Source organism: Motacilla alba, chromosome 2 (assembly GCF_015832195.1).
Source record: "Motacilla alba alba isolate MOTALB_02 chromosome 2, Motacilla_alba_V1.0_pri, whole genome shotgun sequence".
NCBI classification, from domain to species: Eukaryota; Metazoa; Chordata; class Aves; order Passeriformes; family Motacillidae; genus Motacilla; species Motacilla alba.
Window position 1 is genome coordinate 45,440,840 of NC_052017.1, and position 20,017 is coordinate 45,460,856.

Consider the following 20,017-nt stretch of genomic DNA (forward strand, 5'->3'; position numbering starts at 1 on the left):
GGTAGTTGTTTGAGTTATAAGGAATGCATTTCAAATGAGTGCAAAGAACCTCATCTACTTATTCTTAGTAACTATTTTAACCTGAACTGCAGGATTTGATGCAACAGTCAAGTGTTGTGTTGTGAAACTTGATCAATAATCAGGGTACACAAATAGCTGAGAGTGGCTGGAGGATAGACAAGTAGATGCAGCTATTTAAGTAATGATTGTGTTGCAGCTGCCCTACAAATACAAAGAAAATCCAACATGAAAAGGACAAAGGCAGACTGGAACAATTCTAAATTTAGAGAGTTTTAGGATAATGTAAGAATAAGTTGTCCAGTTTTTCTAAGTGTCTCAGTGGTCAGGTCTAAGCAGCCAGTGTCATGAATACACCTGATGCATAAAGTGTAAGCTTTTTGGAAAGTAAGCATTGCTGCTCCAATAATCCTTTTTGTAGAATTTGGTAGAGTTTGAGGCTGAAATGCTCTGAAAAATGATGTAATAAGCAGCATACATACTGAATAAAATCCCCATATGTAGAAAGGATTAAAGGTCACTCACTGCAGTATTCCCAGCTGAGGCAAAGGGCCATTGTGTTGAATGCAGTGACTTCTACAGGATCTTAAAACTGCTGAACTCTCTATGCCCATTTTTTAAAGAACTGTGGGTCTTGCAGAGTAAGAGCAATGTAATGGATACATGTGTCTTAGGCACTCAACAAGTGCTGACTGGTTTAGAACTGAACTGCCCCAAAGGGGAATTGTCACCATGTACAGGCTTGGTAATGACTACTATTCATCTGCCTGAATATTAAATAAAATATAGAATATGTTAAGTCTCTTAAAAGCTTGGGATTTTTTCATTCTGTCCTCCAGAGCTTTGCCCTGGGTGCTAGCATACAGCTGTCAAAGTAAAGATGTTATTAGTTAAATTAAATGTTCAGCTAAGTGTTATTTGGCAGTTCACTGCTGTTAACTTTAAAACTGACCCTGTGTCTAGCAATGCAGCATCTTTAACAAATATAACCATTCTTTGCCTATTGCAGTATGAAGAGTAAACTTTTTCTTCAAAAACAAGATTACCCTGAAATACGCTGTGCTTAGAAATATGGTTGTGTTGTGTTCACCAGCAAGTGTAAATTAATTGCTCTGAGTGAGCTGTCCCTGGTTGTGGGCTGGGAAACAGCACACTTCCTGTCTTAAATAGATAAAAGAACCCCAAATCTTTGTACCATTTTTGAATCTGTTAGGAGGAATATTTTTCCATGGTAAGTTGAATAGTCTTTTTGGCTTTTGAAGCATACTTCCTTTCATGTATTTTGGACTTACTCTGTGCTTTTCAAGCCACATTCAAGAGCATTGGCCTCTTTCTGAGTTGGCCAACCTGAAGATTTTCAGACTGTCACTTATCAGAAGTAAGAGTATGTGACACTTTATGTGGTCCACTTTTTTTAAAGTTCCTTAAACTTAGTGAGCAGCTCAAGATCTCTGAGCATAGAGAAGTGGATAGCTTAGAAAGTACGTTCTGGTTTTGCTCCAGCCCTGTGTGTTTTGCTACACTTAAGAACACAAAGTCCTGTTGGTTTCAGTTTTCTGATATGGGTATAGACTGCTTTTCTTAATATGTGCAGTTTTCTGTTTGGTTTTTTTTTTTTAAACTTTGTTTTTTCTGATTTACAGGCACGTATCTTATTGTAATAACAAAAAAGAAAAAAGTAGGTGAGATTTTCAGTCATGCAATCTGGAAAGCGACAGACTTTGACATTCTCTCCTACAAAAAGACCATGCTGCACTTAACTGATATTCAGGTAGGTACATTGATTAGGGGAGTGTGGAGCAATGTTATTGTATGCTAATGCTCATTGCCACAGGACCTAATCTGAGGAAGCTATGAATTCTTTTTTTTAAGAAGCTCTTTGAACAATACCTTTTCTCTGGTTTGTTCACATTACTAGAATGGCTGTAATATTTGTGTATAGATATATATATAAACTCAAGGTGATAAAATGTATATAAAATTCAAGGTGATAAACTCACATGGTGCAACTTAGAATATCATCTGCAGTTTATGGATGTGCATTTTTGCTTCTATTAAGATGGTGCACCCTTTCTGTTAAGCCTTTCTCAGAGGTTTACTCTCCTGACAGCCCCTACAATAAACTGCATAGCTGTCACCTTATCTGTCTTGCTTTCTTTATGGAATTGTTCAATTACATAGTTACTCGGCAGGGAAGAATTGACTTTTTTGAGGGAGGGATAGGTGGAAGATTTTTTTAAAAACAGATGTGTAGTGGATTGATAAAGAGCAGGTCAGGGTATCTAACCAATGGCGCTGGAATGGAATTTGTTGCTTTTTCAAGAAAGGAATGAGGTTGCACCAGAACGTAGATTATAACTTTTCTTTTGTCTCACCATCTTGTTTTTTGGGTTTTTTTTTTTTGACTGAATGGTTTTCAGGGAAACTAACAGCTTCCCTTTTGCTTGGAAGTTGTTAGAGTTAGTTTAATATCAGTAACTATTTGCCTCACAGGAATACTGTTCTCTGCTCTCCACTGTTGTTGCAGAATTTGGTTGCAGTGTGCTAGCTGCAAGTTACCAGTGAACTGGTATCAGAATTGCACTCATGCTTTCCTTCTGTGTGGTAATCTCTGGATGATGTCATGTATTGCTAGAGCACTAGCAAAATTCATCTCATCACTTCAAAAAGTAGTGGTAGCTTACAAGAGTAAAATATTTTGATAGCAGTATATGACAACTCTTCTGTTCTTTCCTCATCTCAACAGTTGCAGGACAATAAGGTATTTTTATCAATGCTTAACCATGTCTTGAGCGTGGATGGGTTTTACTTCTCAACAACCTATGACCTAACACACACTCTACAACGGTTAGCCAACACAAGTCCAGAGTTCCAGGAGATGAGCCTTCTAGAGAGGGTAAGGATTTGAGTTTGTTTTATGCAAATTGTCAGTCAGTTTGGTGCAGGTGATGTTTAAATGATGCTGGTGTTTTACCCAAGCTGTTATGGGTTTAGTCTGAACACACTGATCCGTGCAAGTCTCATAGCTTGTGAGCAGCACGACGTTCTAGGGATCTGTTCTGATCTCATGTTATACTTCCAGATTGGCAGTTGGAAGTGCTTCCTAAAGTATACTTTAAACTGATTTTGAAAGATCCAAAAGAAGCTAAATTTTGCCTCTCATATTGAACACGTCTAATTACAAGAAGGAGCTAAGCATTTTGGGCAATTGAGAGAAGCAAGTAATTCCTCTGAGGGGGGGAAAGGAATCCAAAGAGGAATGAGTTGTACTTGTGTTCATATTCTTTTCCAGGATAAGTTGGAATAGACACACAGGTTTTATGGCTGTCAGTCTTGGGATGTTGTATTCTTTCTAAAATATTCAAATTCTTTGTGTGAAGCATGAATTTAGTATGCTGCTTTTGTTTTAAAGACAGCAGCCAAATGCAATTTGAACTTGAAATTCTCTTCTGTCTGTATTGATGGGTTTTTTGTTTTGGCTTGTTTTTTTAATATTGGAAAAACTGTTTACATTTGGGGATTGTTTTGCATCATCAAATGCTGCTCGGGCAGTGTTCTTGCCAGGGAGAGCAAGGGCACAAAAGGATTGGTTTGCTTTAAAATTGTGTCACTTGAGAAGGTTGTTTGAAAGGCAAAGTACAGTAAAAAACATGAGTTTCAAGTAAATTCAGATCTCATATGGTTAATTGCAGTGTAATTTCATATGCCCATGGCTGTGGTGTAATGGCTTATCAAAAGGATGGTGGCAGTTTTGAACATCTCCAGTTTTTTTCTGCAAGAGAAGTCTGGTTTGTGTTTGGAGTGTGGGTGTTTTTGTTTGATATTTGTGTGCGTTGTTTTTCTAACAGTACTGGTAGAAGGAAACAAGCACAGTGTAAGGGCACCAGTGCATTATGTTCTGCAGCTCAGTTGTCAGTGGTTTAGAAGTGTCAGGCACCACCCTTAAGAGCAGTTAAAAGAGTAGCTCTCTCCAATCTTTATTTAGATTTCTAGTTGAGGATATGAAGGCTACTGATGGAAGAAGGGAACTTCATCTCCATTTGTACTCATTCACATAAACTTATGTGACACATGCTATGATACTGCCTTTATGTTGAATTAAACAGAACTGACAGTCTCTAAAAGCATGTTGCCTTTTTTTCTTGCTGCAGGCAGATCCACGGTTTGTATGGAATGGGCACCTTCTGAGAGAATTTATTGCTCAACCAGAGGTAAACACTTAATAGTGATTCTGTTAAGAGAGAACAAATGTACTTTTACTTATAAGAATGCAACATTTTTTTTGTGATTCCGTCTCTTTCAGACAACCAGAATCTAGTATAACCTGGTTAATCATCTTCTAGTTTAGCGCAGTGAGTCTTCTGCTTTCAAACTTCCAACTTTGTCAATGTCCTCAGTAGTACTTCTAGAAAGCTAATTTTTTTGAAGTGTCAGTATTTGAAGATCCTGTGCTCTGAAGATAGCTGCTCATATAAACCAAAGGGGAAGTTATGCTGCACAGGGTATACTTCTCAAGCATTTTGAAGTTTAGCTACTTACTTATCTTTGGGTATAGGCAAGGTCCATTCATCGCTTTTTTTCCTGTCTCACATTGTACTCTGAGTGCAGTTTAAATTCTGTTTTGCTAGTGAACAGATCATAAAGCTGGTAACTTAGAGTAAGACTGACAGTTTAGATTCTTCCAGTTTATTTCAAATGAAGGCTAGCATAGTGTAACCTTTGAATTCACTGAGGCCCGCAAATAAAAAGTGCATGACCATGAGCCACAGCTGTGGCACCTTAATGGCCAGACTGTCTAAGCTCCTTCCTGCCAGAGACATCCCCTGTCTGTGAAACTCCTTGGATCGTCTGCACTACAGCAGCCTCCTCTCTCCATCAGTGCTTTGCATTTATCAAAGCGAGTGACGCACGGCTTCTATTTCTGCCTCGGTAACCTGTGGAGATGTGCTGCTACATTAGACAGCGCTGTTCCCAAAGGCTGGATTTTGCAGTGCTTCTGGAATGTGAAGATATGAATTAGAGAAGGGCTGTTGTGCATATTCCAGGGGCATATTACTGGGTGTAAAGTTTGCATAGTGCTATGCAAATAAAGCTTGGGAAATGAGAGAGAAGCTGTGGTGGGAACAGCAAAGGAAAGCCAAGTGTGGCTGGCTAGTGAAAACAGACCTAGGGGGCAAAACACAGAAGCTGAAAAGGAAGATAACTGATATTTTTAGGCCACGCTTCCCCTCACATTGATTACAGGTGGCTTGATGCAGGAACAGTTTTAGGTAATGTTAAGTGTGGAATTTCTGACTTCTAGCATTGAACTTTAAAGTTTTCTTGGAAAATTAAGTTATTCAGGAATGGCAAGATAGGAAAAACCCTGGAACAAGCCTTTTGAGCATTAATCACATAAAAGTACATCTTACTGAAGGCTTCTGTAGCTACTGTCTCTGCATATGTCCTTCTGTGGAGGTAAAGCAAACACACCGTGTCAAAAGATTTTCAGCAAGTATTGCTTTATATCTGGCATGTTTGTAGGAGAGTAAATGCTATGTATAGGGAGGACAAAGCAGCTTGTTTTTTGTCCAGGCTGCTTAATTAGGATTAGACTTTTACTTTTTTCTTCCTGCCAATAAGGATTGTATATGTTGCTGTTTTCCCTGAACTTCTTTTCTCAGAAAGAAATGTTTCACCCTAAACAAAAAGTAAATTATATAAAGTATATGAAACTACCACAAAATCCATAGGCAAAGCATAATCACTCACTTACCTTTTTTGGCTACTAGTGTTTAATATTTTTCACATGTATTTGTGTTTTTCAGATCCATAGGTTTGCTACACCAGTGATGCATGGATGTATCCTTTTGTGCTGTAAAACTGTGTGTTGGGTATGGGTAGTCCAGTAACAAAATGGCTGTTGTGAGGCTGCTTTATTGTTATACTGGCAATTATAACATAAAACACATTGTCAGAAATAAGTTGTAGTTTGCTCATATATGGATGTTACATATTGTTTGATAGTCCCCTTGTGTGTTAACTCCCTTGAATATTCTGCTTTGAAGGCTTAATGTATTTAATTTTACAGTCATGGTTTGCATAACTGTTTTTCAGTGGGAAGGTTAAGACTAATATGGCAAATGCTCTTCCATCAACTTTAGTACTTTATCTTGCTATAAGGACGCATTTAATTTAGATACAAAATAAGGGAGAACAGTTTTGACTTGAAGGAGTGCTTATGGATGTTGATGAACTTTAAAAGGATAAGTTCTGCTGAAGGCTCCCAGGATGCTTTTCCTGGATAGCTGCTTTTCCTGCACCACCGCTTTGGGGAACAGTCTTTTTAGCAAAGCAGTCAGGAGTTTATTTTTGAGAAGGGATGAATGCTGCAAGGAAGCTGAATGCTTTCTGGAGGCAGCGTGTGGCAAACAGTAAGTCCCAGGTAGTTGCTCCTGGACTGACAGTGTAAAAAAGAGTGACAAGACTGGATGGAGCAACTCATGCCATGTTCTGCTTTGTTCATCAGTTGCAAAGGCCCCTCAGGTGTGTGCAGGGAATGGCTTCCAAATGGAATCAGTTGATCTGATAGGACTGTCAGCAGCTGGCAGATCTCCAGTCCTTTCCTGTGACTTCATTTAATGGAAAATGTTGTGGGAGTAGGCAGAGAGACAAAGGAAAGATAGGAAAAGGGAACCATCGAAATACCCTAATCCTTATCCTGCTGGTTCTGGGTAAATTGCAATTAACAACTGACAGAGTGCAATTAACGCCTTCCTCAATCCTGTTTTTTTACTGTATAAAAAATTAGCATAAGTAATATTTCTTTAAAACAGAATTACAGCAAGACCTTACTCAGGAATTTAAAGAAACAGGATTTCTAGCAGAAAAAATGCTAGGAAGACCCCTGCAGTAGAATTGTTACAGTGCCTCTAGTAGATATTTCAATAATATCAAAGGTTCTTTTTTGTTTTTTGTTTTTCCCATATAAACCCAAATACATTTTTTCAACTGCATGTACTGGGCTTCTAGTCTTGCAGTGATGAGAAATAATGGACGTGGATAGTTGAGATTTTGATCACCTGAAGCCCTAAACTACATTTAGTATTTACCTTGCTCCTCCAAACCAAAGCCCTTCTAAAGAACAGTAAATTCTGTCTTGTCCTTATCTGTATATGTGGAAGTTGCTAATAGCAAGTTGTCATTTTAAGTGAGCACAGATTGCCAACAGAAAATAGGCTGACAATTGCTAAGCAGCTAAGGTCAGAGGTAACCTTTCTTGCAGAATACCGTTGGCTGTACAAATGTTGAATTAAAGGGTGGAGGACCTGGTAGTAATTTTCCAGGGAAACAGGAATGGGTATTTTTCAGCCTTAATTTACGAATTGAGAGAACATTCTGGATGGGGACAACTTGTATTCTATTTTTGGGGGTTGTTTACAAACAGTATTGGCATAAACGCAAAAGGAAATCATGATGACTCATGTGTGATACCAGTGTATTCTTTAACATAGCTGAGGTGCTCATGTGTGACACAGCTGCTTTATGTCCCAATTGAATCATAGATACAGAGCCTAAATGTCACTTGAGATGAAGTATCTAGATTCCTCAAAGAGGAAGAGAAGACTGCAGTACACTAATTAAAAAAATTACCATTTTGATCTTTTGCTTGCTTTAAAGTGATAAGTTTCAGTTTTGGGGGGCAAAGCATGTAAGCTGGTGAATCTGCCTGGAGAAATTTGCATGAGTGCTGGTCTCTATTAGACTTGATAGCTTACTACAGTCCCAAATAAGTGCCACTATAAGTAGCACAAAACGAGACTAAAGCTGAAATCAGTTGTCATTGCCTCTGATTGTTGGTTAGTCCCCGGTGCATTTGGCACTTTGGGTATGTAGCCCAGGCTACAGGAAACCATTCTTGTATGAGAAGTTCACACTGGAGTCTTGATGTGTTTCCATTCTCTCTTTCTATACATGGATTTGAAAGCCAGTCTGCTAGTTCTGGCATTTGTAGATGTGATGTATGTTGCACTTATGGGTGCAAAATGTATACCCCAAGACATTTACTCTTTTGAAAACCTAGAAAAAAATTTGAAGAGGTGTTTTTGAAATAGTTGTTGATTTTTAAAAGCAGTTGGGGCAAGAAATTCTTAAGGTAGTCTAATAAAATTATGGATGAGATGGGTTCCTAATTTTAAATTAGGGCAATAAGATCCAGAATAAATTTCTTTAGAATCACGTTTTCTCAAAATTAGAGCAGTTCTGATGTTTGTTCATCAGTGACATCACCATAGAATATTGTTTTGCAATGTGCATATTGATCCTAATATTGTTACTGTCTCTCAAGTTTAATGTTCAGCTGTTGGGGTGACAAATGTTTACAGATTTATTTGAATGTAGTCTCTTGTGTCCTTGAAGTTTCCTACCTGTTGATGTATAAAAATATCCTAATGAAACGTTGAGGTTTTTTCCTGAGTGTTGTTCACCAGTTATCACTATGCATTCTTGTTCTATTAATGGCAAGTGTTTCGACTGGCTGCTTATTTCCAGAAGAAGCTGTTTCAGGGCTGGTGTGCGCTACTATGTAAGAGGTAAAAGAAACTGATTTATTCAAAAAATAATACATGTTCCATCTGCACATGTGAGTTACCTTTAAGAGTAAACGAAAAAACATTGTTTAGTTTGTCTTGGGCTTCTCCCTCCAAAGAAAATGTTCAAGGAACTGAAGCATTTTTTGTTATTTATTAAAACTGACTCTTCTTCGTGTCTTTAAGACATAACTGCAAAAGTTTTGTAGTAATTTTTAACAGATGGCTGTTTTCATTGGTGCTAAATGCAAATGTGTAATAGTCCTTTTGGTCTAGCAGTAAATCCAGCTAAGAGGATCACTGTTGCTGGCAGGGGAGCCCTGAGTGGTGTTCTTTAATTGTTTCAAGTTAAAAAGCAAACAGGGCAATGATTTAAATTACTTTCTCTGTTCTTAGTCCCAATATACATGCTTTTGAAGAAGTTTGTCCATTTCTGCAGTACCATTGTTACAGAATTGTGAATATTTTGGTGTCAAGGCTGGTATTTTATTTAATATTAATCTGTAGTGCTAGAAATATCAAAATGTGTTAACTTGAAGAAGCACAGTTCTGCTTAAATTTGGTGCAGATCATATTAAACTTTTACCAAGGTTGTGTTTAATTTTGTTGTCAGGCAGCTCTGTGCTTCCTGTGAGGGCTTAAAAGGGAGGGGAAGGAAGCCTTTTGCTGATGTGCTGTCACTGTTTTGCAGGCAGGCTCAGCCAGCTCACATGGTCTTTTTCCTTCACAGGTATTGATTCAGAAGGGCATGCTGCTAACTTTGTTGAGACAGAACAAATTGTGCATTACAAGGGGAGCAAAGCATCGTTTGTTCAGGTAAAGTCACTGTAAGGAACATGGGTACATAAATAGCTCTGTCTTGTTTGCATATCTTATATGCAATCTATATTTAAAAGCATAAACTAAACAGACTGAATTAGTTTAACAAAATAAACCTGTCTGCTTTATTTTTAAATGTCAGGTGGGTTTTGTAAGTTCTGCTGTTTAAAACCATTACCATTCTTTTGCAGACCCGTGGATCTATTCCGTTTTTCTGGTCTCAAAGACCAAACCTCAAGTATAAACCAAAGCCACAGATCAGCAAGTCAGTAAACCATGTATGTGAGTGTTTGTGTCTTGGGGTTTTAACATGTTACTGGGCTCATGTTTGTGTGATAGGGTTGCAAACTGTAATCAGAAGAATAAAAATCAGCAATACTGGATTGAGCATTATTTTTTAAAAGGAATGGCAAGAAACCTTGTACTTCTTATAATGAATTAAAAGGCTGAAAAAATGCAGGCATTAGTGGGAGTAGTTTCTCTTTGGATCCAGTTTGCAGCATTTTTAGTAGCTGTACAATACTCCTTATCTGTAGCATGTTTAATGAGGAGAACTGAATGGACTGGGAGGAGGAAAGTGGGAATGTTTTGGCACAATAGAGAATGTCAAACAGTTATAAGAATCATCAAAAATATTATAATGGCGGTTCCTTGTAAAGCACAGCTCTTAATAGTAGCATACATCTGTCAACCCATTTCCTTTCTCTTCTAGATGGATGGCTTCCAAAGACATTTTGACTCACAAATTATTAGCTATGGAAAGCAAATGATTGTCAACTTGGTATGGTTTCGCTTGTTCTTCCTGAAAAGTTGTTGTTCTTTTAAGCAGGCTTCTGAGTAATTCTGTGTTTTCCCTTTTCCCAGGTTAACCAAAAAGGCTCAGAGAAGCCTCTTGAGCAAACCTTTTCAAAAATGGTGAACAGCATGGCAAATGGAATGGTCAGGTACATGTGACATGAAGTGATACATTTTGTGTTACAAGTTTAGCATTCCTTCTGAGACCCACAGAGTGGTCAGCTCTTTGTGGGCCTTTACCAACCCTGTGATTTGTTTGCATTTTATATTTATGAAGTAATTTACTAAGAGAGGACACAGGCAGAATAAGGAAGGAAATTCAGAGACAATGGTAATGCCAGTATTGGATTCATAGTATGCAGTGGAGCTCTTCTGCATTTTAGGAAAAAGATCATGCCCTGTAGAACTAGCTCTGGGCAAAAGGGGTGGGTTACATTGCCAACTTGGTGAGGGAGTGCTGAGTGTCAGCAAAACAGGATGGAACAGTAAGGGGAACAAGCATTTTAAGTGCCTGGAGCTCAGTGTAACAATAGGCCAAGAGTGGAGAATCCACTTGGATTATGAGAAATTCCATCTCTCTGTGGGTATACCGAGTGCAGTACACAATTTCACATCCTGTCTGTGCTGGCTTTTGTTACTTTCTGGAGGGAGGGCTTGTATCCAACTCGCACAGATATTTGCCCCTCTATCTTATCCTTGGAGTTACTGTGCTGTGTTTTTTTAATTCTGTGCATATTTGCTATAAAGTCATCTGGTGGAAACCAAGATGTGAAATTATGTGAAGGTGCATTTTGGTGATGTTCTGTATCTGTTCAAAAGTGGTGTTTGGCAGCCCTATTTTACTACTTGCTATCAAAATCCACTTTCTTGGTTACTTGTTTTTGGTGGTGTTTACCTGCCAGAGTCAAACTTGAGACTTCAGTTGCTTGTTTCAGTGTGTATAGACCATCTTCCTTCATTCATAGTCCTGAAATCTTGTCAAATAACTTTTGGGTTTTGAATGCTTGAGGGAGGAATGTAATGCCCTGTAACTCACAGCAAACACATGCATACGAATGTCTAATTAATGAAGCACCACTTTTTTAGAGTACTTCTTGCCAGAAATCAGCTGCTAAAATGTTGTTCCATGTCAGTAGCTGCTTCATTTTCTTATGGCAGTTAGGTTAGCTGCTTAAACAGAACTTGTCTCAGGTTTCTAGAGTTATTGAGGGAATAATGCCAGCAAAAAATGTTGGATTTCAACACCTGTGTCTAGCTCAAAGTGTACAGAGAACAAAAGAATCCTGGTGGGGGGGAAAAAAAAAAACATTAAATAAAATTTGTATCTATTTTGTATTTCTGGAGGAAAAAATATTAGCCAGAACATAGAATGGGACATACATAGAACTTGGAACACAATGTGTGCTTCCCCAGGCCAATGGCATTTTGTAAAGAATTTTAAATGGTGTCACCATTCACACTAAGGGTACAGCATCAGGAAGATTACAGAGCACTGACAAAATCTGCAGTTGTGCTTAAAGTCATCTCTAAAGAAAAACAAATCCTCTGTCACTATCTGTTTTATGGATCACCCTTTTGCTGTAGGGTTTTCTGTAACCTTTACTGCAGTACATATGTAATCTGAAAAACTGCTTCTCTCTGAACAGATACGTGGCGTTTGACTTCCATAAAGAGTGCAGTCGGATGAGGTGGGATCGGCTTCAGATTTTGATGGATCAACTGGCAGACCAGCAAGATGAGTTCAGGTAAGGCTCTGTAGTTCTTTCACCTCTGTGCTGTTAAAATGAGACCACTTCCTCATAGTTTCTATTATCTTGCATTAAGGCACAGTAATACAGACCTTCTGTAGTCTTGTATGAAGAAGATGCATTAGTGTGCATCAGTGTGTCCTTATCTCTGGTGTCTCGCTGACACCATGTGCAAGGTTAGAGACCTGGCTGGCGGGTAGGATGTAGAGCCCACGTTACCTCTCTATAAAGTGGGTCTGAGAATTGCAGCAACCCTGAGTTGTGACAAGAGCTGCCTTTGTAAGGTTAGGTGAAAGGTTAGACAAAGAAATGAATGTGCATACAACTAGAGCTATTTAAAAGCAAGTCTCTTTATATTTTTTTTTTCATCCGTAGTAATTCCAGGTTGCATTGACAGCAAATTGACAATGTTGTTCTACCTTGTAGTATAAAACACTGGGTGTTCCTTCCACAGGCATTTGTAAAAGTGTTTTCTCTAACACGTGTTGTGGCTCCAAACCTTGCACTGGCATTGGTTGTTAGCCCTTGCTAATATAACTAACCCACAGGCAAACACATTCTTATTTTCTGTAGTCATATCAAAATACACAAAACGTCCAAATCAATTTAAATCTTCAGTCCCACAGCTGTATTTTTGGTCATAGCTACTTGTAGACCTGTAGTTTGCTAGGGAAATAGCTTACTTTGTTCTGCTTTTCTGATTGCTTCCTTCCTGTTCCTAAAGCCTTGTGACTAAAGCACAAAGTAGATCAGCTAAAACATTACAAAACTAGCAGTGGTCTAGTCTATCCTGGCAAAATAAAATGAGATAAGGTGTAGACTAGAACAAGAGAGTTGTTAATAAAGTCTCTTGCCTGGAGTGATGGCTACAGGAATCATATAAATTAATCAGTTTATAGTTAATATTCTGTCTACCACAAAAAAAAAGGCTGTAAAAACTCATAAAAACCTAATGAATAAATTGACTTTGAGCACCTCAAATAAGGAGAAAGAAGATTGACATTTTTTCCTACATAGCATGGATCCTTTATTCTTAGAATTAATACTGAATCCCTTAACTTGTTTACTGTCAGCTGCCACTGGAGGCATAGAAAGTAACCAGATTTCCTTGAAATGAAAATTTTAAAAAAGCCATCTCTAAAACAAGATATAAAATTGAAGACTCGTTCTCAAGATAAGGCTGGCTCTAAAACTTGTTTTATTTCATTTGTAACGACTGTTGCTTAAATAGGAACAGAAAAGTCTGAGTTCTAATCTTCACAGAAAATAGTTTTGCAAACCCTGGGGAGGTAAACAACTCTTATTTTCTGCAGGCTAAATCCAGTTGTGGAAGAGCTGTCAGAAAAGAGAGCTGGGTTTCTGGAGGTGTTCTTTATTAGTTCTTAAATTTTTTAGAGCAGCTATAGGAGATGCAGCATTTACGAATAGACATTTCTAGTTAATTAGGATAATAACAAACTATTTTATCCTAATACCAGTTGTAGCCAAAACCTGGGGGAAAAGGAAGATTTCACATGTATTATTGTCGCTGTAGTCTTCAACAATGTAAAACAGGGTTTAACAAAACTAGCTCAAGAATGATGAAAATTACTCTTAAAAAGAAAACACGAGTAAAGTAAAATCAAAGTAAATTCATGTGTTTCTAAGAGTCCTGATAAAAATGCTGAGGCTCTTGATAAAAATGCTCTACAGTAATAGTGTATGTATATGTAGTATATGCTAGTCCAGAGTTCATAATTAACTTAGTAATTATGTAACTTAATCTATGGATTATAATCTGTAAAACTGCAGAAAACTAAAAGTTTTGTGCTGTGGCAGGACAGGCATAGTTGTGTCCCATTCACACATCCAACTGATAAGTAGATTGGAATATTTGTTTTGTTGGAATGCATGTGTGCAATTCAGTATTTAAAATGAGCTGTTTGTTATCGACTAGTGGAAACAACTGATTTAGTGGATTTAAAAGATTGAGGTAATAATTAGTGTATGCAAGGGGGTATATCTGGTTCCCCCCTATGTTCACATAATGGAGAGAGTGGGAGGTGACAGTAGCAGATTCTTCCATATTTTGCAAGCACCCTTAAAAAAATCTGAGTACCTTCCTGGAAGAAATGTGCCTGACTACTTAGATGACTTTTTATGCATTGGTGACTGGGTGGAACTGGTAACCACTTACCCACAAATCTGGTTACTTCTGCTGCTAGGCAAAGTCTCTGATTTTGCACCAGAAGTTGCTCTTCCCAGTAGCATATAACTCAATATTGCTGATTGACTTTCTGAATGGTAGGAGTGAATAATGCCCTGAGATTGCTAAATGTTCATCCATTGGTGCTGTTTTTCAGCATGGTAAGAATTCAGGGAGACATCAAAGTTTGAAGACATGGCTGAGTGCTCATCAAATGCTCAGGACAATTGTGGTTGGGTTGCTAGGATATTTACATGTGAAAACATGTGGTTACATGGGCTGTTATTTCTAAATATGTGTATTGTGTGTGTTAGTTACTTTCTAGTTGACTCGGAGGGTAAAACTGTGACTCAGCAGGAAGGAACGTTCCGCAGTAACTGCATGGACTGCCTGGATCGGACTAACGTGATCCAGAGCTTGTTGGCACGCAGGTCTCTCCAGGCCCAGCTTCAGGTAAATGTTTTCCTCTTCTTTGACAAGCTGGAAGAGGAGAGAGGCTTTCCATTTGGAATGGAAATGTAATTTGAATGCTCCATTACGAGCTTGCATAGTTGGAGTTTACTGTACTGCTTACCTGAGCTGCATTGCCTGTACTCAAGGTTGATAAATACGGCATTTTTTGAAAGCAAATCCTAATTTTTCTACCAAACTCTTAGCAAGCCTCAATGTGCTTTTTATTCCAGAGACTTGGTGTTCTGCATGTGGGACAGAGAATTGAAGAGCAGGCAGACTTTGAGAAAATCTACAAAAATGGTAGGCTGTTTACAGAGTGCAAACAATGACTTTTTCTCTGTAGAGAGTAGATAACTTCCTTAATATTTCTTATCGTTTTCCTATTCACAGCATGGGCCGATAATGCTAATGCTTGTGCCAAACAATATGCTGGAACTGGTGCCTTAAAGACCGATTACACAAGGCAAGTCAGCATTTCTTGTCAGGGCCTTCTGGTTTTTTGAGCACGTTTGGGATTTTCTTCAAGTTCTCATACCTGAGAAGGTTATTCATCTGGGGCTCAGGCAATAAATGAGTTTTTTGCAACAGTTCAGTTGGTAAAAAGTCAGACTACAATCTCCGGATTCCATGCTGTGTTTATATGAAAGGCTATCTGGAAATTAAAACCAAGGCAGTGTGCTGTGAAGATGCACATTTATATTGTCTGATGGAAAGAAGTGTCATTTTACTCTTTTTGTTACAAGTATGTGTGGTAATAATGCAGAGGCAGCACTAGATAAATGTATTCCTGTGCAGGTCTTCATTTAATGTAGTACACATCTGGATAATGACAGAATGTAAATCTGAAATTATAGTCCTGAATTCATACATCTATTTTAAATATTTTTCACTATTTCTTTTTGCAGAACTGGGAAGAGAACTCAGTGGGGCTTAATAATGGATGGCTGGAACTCATTAATACGTTACTACAAAAACAACTTTTCTGATGGATTTAGACAAGTAAGTAAAGCTTTTAACCATGGGGAAGTGTATTTGATAAACATTGTTGTGCATTCTAACTCTTGCCCTCCCTTTCTCTTCCAGGATGCAATTGATCTTTTTCTTGGAAATTATTCAGTGGATGAAGTAGAACCTGCTAGTCCTTTACATGTCAAGAAAGATTGGAAGTTCTTAGCTGTGAGTATGGAGACTTTATTTGTAATAAGAGAAACACAACAATTCAGTCACTGGCTTCATTATGCCTGAGTAGGACTTGTCTGTTACTCATGAAGCATCCCTGTAATCTGGTAATGTTTCTATGATACCTGCTTATAGGATTAAACTCAGACTGTTCCCTTGACTGAAAATGGAGTTCCCTTGAGGTATTGGAAAATCTGCTGCATGCTTTTTTTCAAATATGCTTCACCAGGTGGAAGGGGGAAAATTCTACTAGTCACTATCAAGGACTGTTTCCTTCTGCAGCAGAATCTTGTGGACTTCTTTTCTCACACTTCATGCAGAAGCATAGATTGTAACACAAAACACCCATTATTTTCACGTTTTTCACCCTTCCCTTTCTATTTTGAAATGGGATTTGGGAACATAATGGGTTTAACTGGTGTATTTATTTGTTTTTTTAAACAAAGCATAAACCTCAACCTCTCTTTAAATGCACAGGAAGTATATTTCAATTCTAAACATAATTATTGAATACAGTCTTCCAGATTTTGGAACTATCCAAACTTTTATTTATACCTGAACGCAGATGAATTGAGAAGCAAAGCGAGTAAATAGCTTTACAGTAGAACCCATCTTCAGAGAAATTAAGGAACATATGTACTGCTGTATCAAGTGATTATTCTGTTTCTCTTTCCTCAGTTGCCTATTATTATGGTGGTTGCTTTCTCCATGTGCATTATTTGTTTGCTGATGGCTGGTAAGTCACTATTGAGTTTAATTTTATAAAACTGGCTTATTTCTCTGTGAACTTTGTGTAAATGGTTACCAGTAACTGTTCAGTGTAGAATTGCTTCTCAGTAATTCTAAAAGGTGCTGGAACATGGCTCTGGAGATTGAAGTTTAGCACTGTATCGTTAGTGTGGAAAAAACTGAGATGCTATAGAAAACAATATTAAAACGCATGTAGAAGTCAATTAAGGGACAGTTAATTATCTCCAAATTTAGATGCAAATTGTAGGCTGGAGGAAGCCCCAGAGGAATACCTGTCTAATTTTGGGTAGAAAGACAATTCAGAGCTGTCAGATACAGGCATAAGCCTGGTTCTGATGGATTTCCCTTTAATCTAAATCTGTGTTGGGAGTGGGAAGGTTTTTGCCTTCTGCTTTTGCCTTGAATTTTCTAACATTGTTGCCAGTAGAGTTCTTGACTGACTTCCATAGATCTCTGTTCAATGTATTCCAAGAACTGTGTGGCAAATACAAATATTCCAAGGTAAGGAAACAGAAAAAGATCTGTGAAAGACTTCTGATTCCATTTGAAAAGAAATCCCTGAGGGAAAACTTGAAATATTTGCATTTGTCCTAAAGTAAAACTGTCTGCTGATTAGAGATAATGAGCTAAAAGGTTTATCTGATTCTTCTTCTCAGGTGATACATGGACTGAGACACTGGCCTATGTGCTTTTCTGGGGAAGTGCCAGCTTTGGGACTTTTGCTATCATCCTTTACAACGGCAAGGATTTTGTAGATGCACCCAAGCTGGTCCAGAAGGAGAAGATGGACTGAATTTGTGTGTGTGGAAAGCGGCTTGGTACTGAGGATTCTTCAAGCCACACTTGGAGTCTCTACTGACCTGCTTTCCACACCAAAAAATGCTCTTATGAACATTCTTCCTTGGCAGTGGGTGGGGGGGGTCAGGGGTAAGGAAAGGGTGTCCTGTGGTGGTGGTAGCTTTCAACTGAGACCTGACTTGACAGTCTTAGTTGCAATGGTCTTTGGAATATTGCATTAGTGGGCAGGGCTCCACTCTTACTGGGGTAATGCAAAGACAAAAGCCAGCTTTTTGGTGCCTGGAACGTTTTGGAGCTTAAGTGCACTGCTTAAGCTCATGCTCCACCTGGGTTGTTTCAGCTGGTTTTTTGGCCTTGACAGGAGAGAGCTTTGATGCTGTTCGTGTCTCAAAATACCCAAATGTTGAAGCATTATTAATGGAACATCTGATAGGGATCTCTGAACAAATATGGCTTCTTACCAATAAAAAGTCTTGGTCCAGACTTACAGCTGGATTGCGTTTGTTGTGATAAAGTCTGTGTTAAGGAGTCCTTTGTGCATATTCGTGTATGGATTCTTTTCACTAAATATGAAAGATTTTTGAATCCTAATGCTATTTGAAAATGAGGTTTTTGTCCTGTTTTGTTTATCTAGAACTGATGCAATATTCTGCTAATCATTGTTTGGGTGAAAGGGCAGTGTAATTGGATGTTCCTGAAGTTACAAATGTCTTGCACTGTTTCAATACTACAGTCTCCATATGAAAATCCAGTAGTTAGCGAGTTAAAATGTAGAGTTTTCTTTCTGAAGATGTAAACAAAATCAAAGAATGTAAAAGTCCTTTGCAGTGTTTATTCAACCTTCCTTATGCTAAAGTTCCAAAGTACTTCATTACTTTAAGAATGGGTCACAACATAAAAGATGAACTTTGTATTGTTTTGCTAGTCAGCTGCTTCTATCCTTGGTTATGTTGAAATAATTTATGAAAGAAGGAATAACAGCCTGAGAAGAAAGCATAAGTCTAAACTCCGTATTTCTACTTGGGAGCAGCAGCTTGCTTTTCATGCATGATACTGTAACACACTCGTTTAAGAAAAAAAAACTGCAGACTAATTTGTGCTGGTTAATGTGTGTCTTTAAATTTAGTGCTTCCAAGCTGTATAAAATTAAGGACCAATTTTAAACTATTTTGTCACTTATTTTATATGGTTTGTTCAAAACCAGACATGGAACTTGCTTAAGGCGCTGTGCATTGTTTAATATTTCCTGTAAGTACAGCTGTATATTCAGATTGCGAGTATAAAATTTAAATGGGGGGAAGGGACAAACATGTAGAATACTACTAGGGCTAGCACAGGTGTCACTATTGAAGCTAGGACACAAAACACTGATACTCCAGTGTTCCCTTGTGTTATGACTGAAAATATGTACAGATTCTTCTTTTGTGTTTTTTTTTTCTTCTTTTGCAACTGTTCATTTTAACCTTGAATGTTTCTGGAGGCCTCTCTGGGTTTTGTGTAAACATAACCTGTTTATGAGCACTAGTACTTGCAAGGTATCAGTTTGCTTCTGGATGCTGTAATGGAAAAATACCAGTTGGTGGCTAACTGGAAAATCCTCCTAACTTAAAATTTTCAAAGGTGAACTCCCTCATGGGTGCAGAGTACAAGAACATCATAGACTCAATATTTGAAAGCAGTGGTTCTGGTGGCTCACTGGCAGGTGGAGTTTGAAATTTGGCTCAGTTGTCTTGCTGTCTCGAACTAAATTGTTGCATCTTTGGTGAAGAACTTGTTGCAGCAAAGACCAAACTTGAATTGCTAATATAAAAGGTTTGTAAGACTTAGAATAATGTAGGTTTTAGAAGTTGGAAGGCACCTGTGTTTCAGTGCTTTGCAAAGAGTCTGTATTTCTAAAATCACAAATGGTGTACTACTCTTAAATGACAATAAAATGTTCAGCTTTTCTAGATGTGCTGTCCGCAGTGCCTTTTGTGCTTTAGAGCAGACTGTTCCCAAATCATTCCTTAGAAGCTGTTTCACACCTGGAGGCTGATTCAGTTTTGTGTGTGCCCATTGCAGGTGGGGATCATCACTCAAACAGTGCTGATCTCAGGCAGAGCCGGATCTCGGTGTGCACTGTGAGACGTTCCGCTCCTCTCAGCCACTGCTGGATCTCTGGCTGGAGTACCTGTGGCTGGAGTGCTCCAGTGCTGCATCCCCGGTGTCACCTCTGCTCAGGCTCTTTGCCTCTTCCCTCACAAGGGCACTTCAGCCTCTTACTGACCCTTACCAATTGGTGAAAATTCAAGGTATCTTCTTCCTTTCCCTTTTACCTTCACTAGGTGAAGAGACTGACACACACAGAGGAAATTCCTGCTATTACAGTTCTGGATCCTGAAGCTGTAACTTTTTTCACAATAAATTAGTGCTTTACAGGTTCTAGGTCATGGATTTTTTTTTTCCTATTTGTAAAGCTCAAAGCATGTTTAAAACAAAGTAGGTTGTTTGTTTGTTTTCTTACATTTATTTTTAATGAAGGAAGGCAAGCTGCTAGTTGTAAAACCTTACAAAAAGCCAGTCTTTTATAGACCCAACCCCCTCAATTCTAGTCCCATCTCTTCTTTTTTCCCCCGTCCCTCTTTTTTTCCATGCTCTCACCTTTTCCCCGCCCTCTCCCCCCACGGCCGGGCCCAGGCGCTGCCCGGCGCTCGCCGCGGGTCCGC

The 20,017-nt window shown here is 38.4% G+C and overlaps 1 protein-coding gene across 2 annotated transcripts in view; it reads left to right on the forward strand.

Annotated features, from left to right (window-relative positions):
• The window catches only part of SACM1L (SAC1 like phosphatidylinositide phosphatase), a 29,431-nt gene extending 10,170 nt beyond the window's left edge, over window positions 1–19,261 (forward strand). The window contains exons 4-20 of one of the 2 annotated variants that reach the window (XM_038164655.1): window positions 1,662–1,789; window positions 2,765–2,914; window positions 4,170–4,229; window positions 5,826–5,859; window positions 8,487–8,588; window positions 9,316–9,401; window positions 9,596–9,682; window positions 10,117–10,185; window positions 10,269–10,348; window positions 11,846–11,944; window positions 14,447–14,585; window positions 14,816–14,885; window positions 14,976–15,048; window positions 15,491–15,584; window positions 15,669–15,761; window positions 16,443–16,500; window positions 17,171–19,261. In XM_038164655.1, coding sequence (XP_038020583.1) covers window positions 1,662–1,789; window positions 2,765–2,914; window positions 4,170–4,229; window positions 5,826–5,859; window positions 8,487–8,588; window positions 9,316–9,401; window positions 9,596–9,682; window positions 10,117–10,185; window positions 10,269–10,348; window positions 11,846–11,944; window positions 14,447–14,585; window positions 14,816–14,885; window positions 14,976–15,048; window positions 15,491–15,584; window positions 15,669–15,761; window positions 16,443–16,500; window positions 17,171–17,307 — 1,559 coding nt within the window. In that variant the 3' untranslated portion in view covers window positions 17,308–19,261. The remainder of the gene's footprint in view (window positions 1–1,661; window positions 1,790–2,764; window positions 2,915–4,169; window positions 4,230–5,825; window positions 5,860–8,486; window positions 8,589–9,315; window positions 9,402–9,595; window positions 9,683–10,116; window positions 10,186–10,268; window positions 10,349–11,845; window positions 11,945–14,446; window positions 14,586–14,815; window positions 14,886–14,975; window positions 15,049–15,490; window positions 15,585–15,668; window positions 15,762–16,442; window positions 16,501–17,170) is intronic. The other variant, XM_038164664.1, reaches the window with a different exon arrangement.
• Window positions 19,262–20,017: the final 756 nt, after the last annotated feature.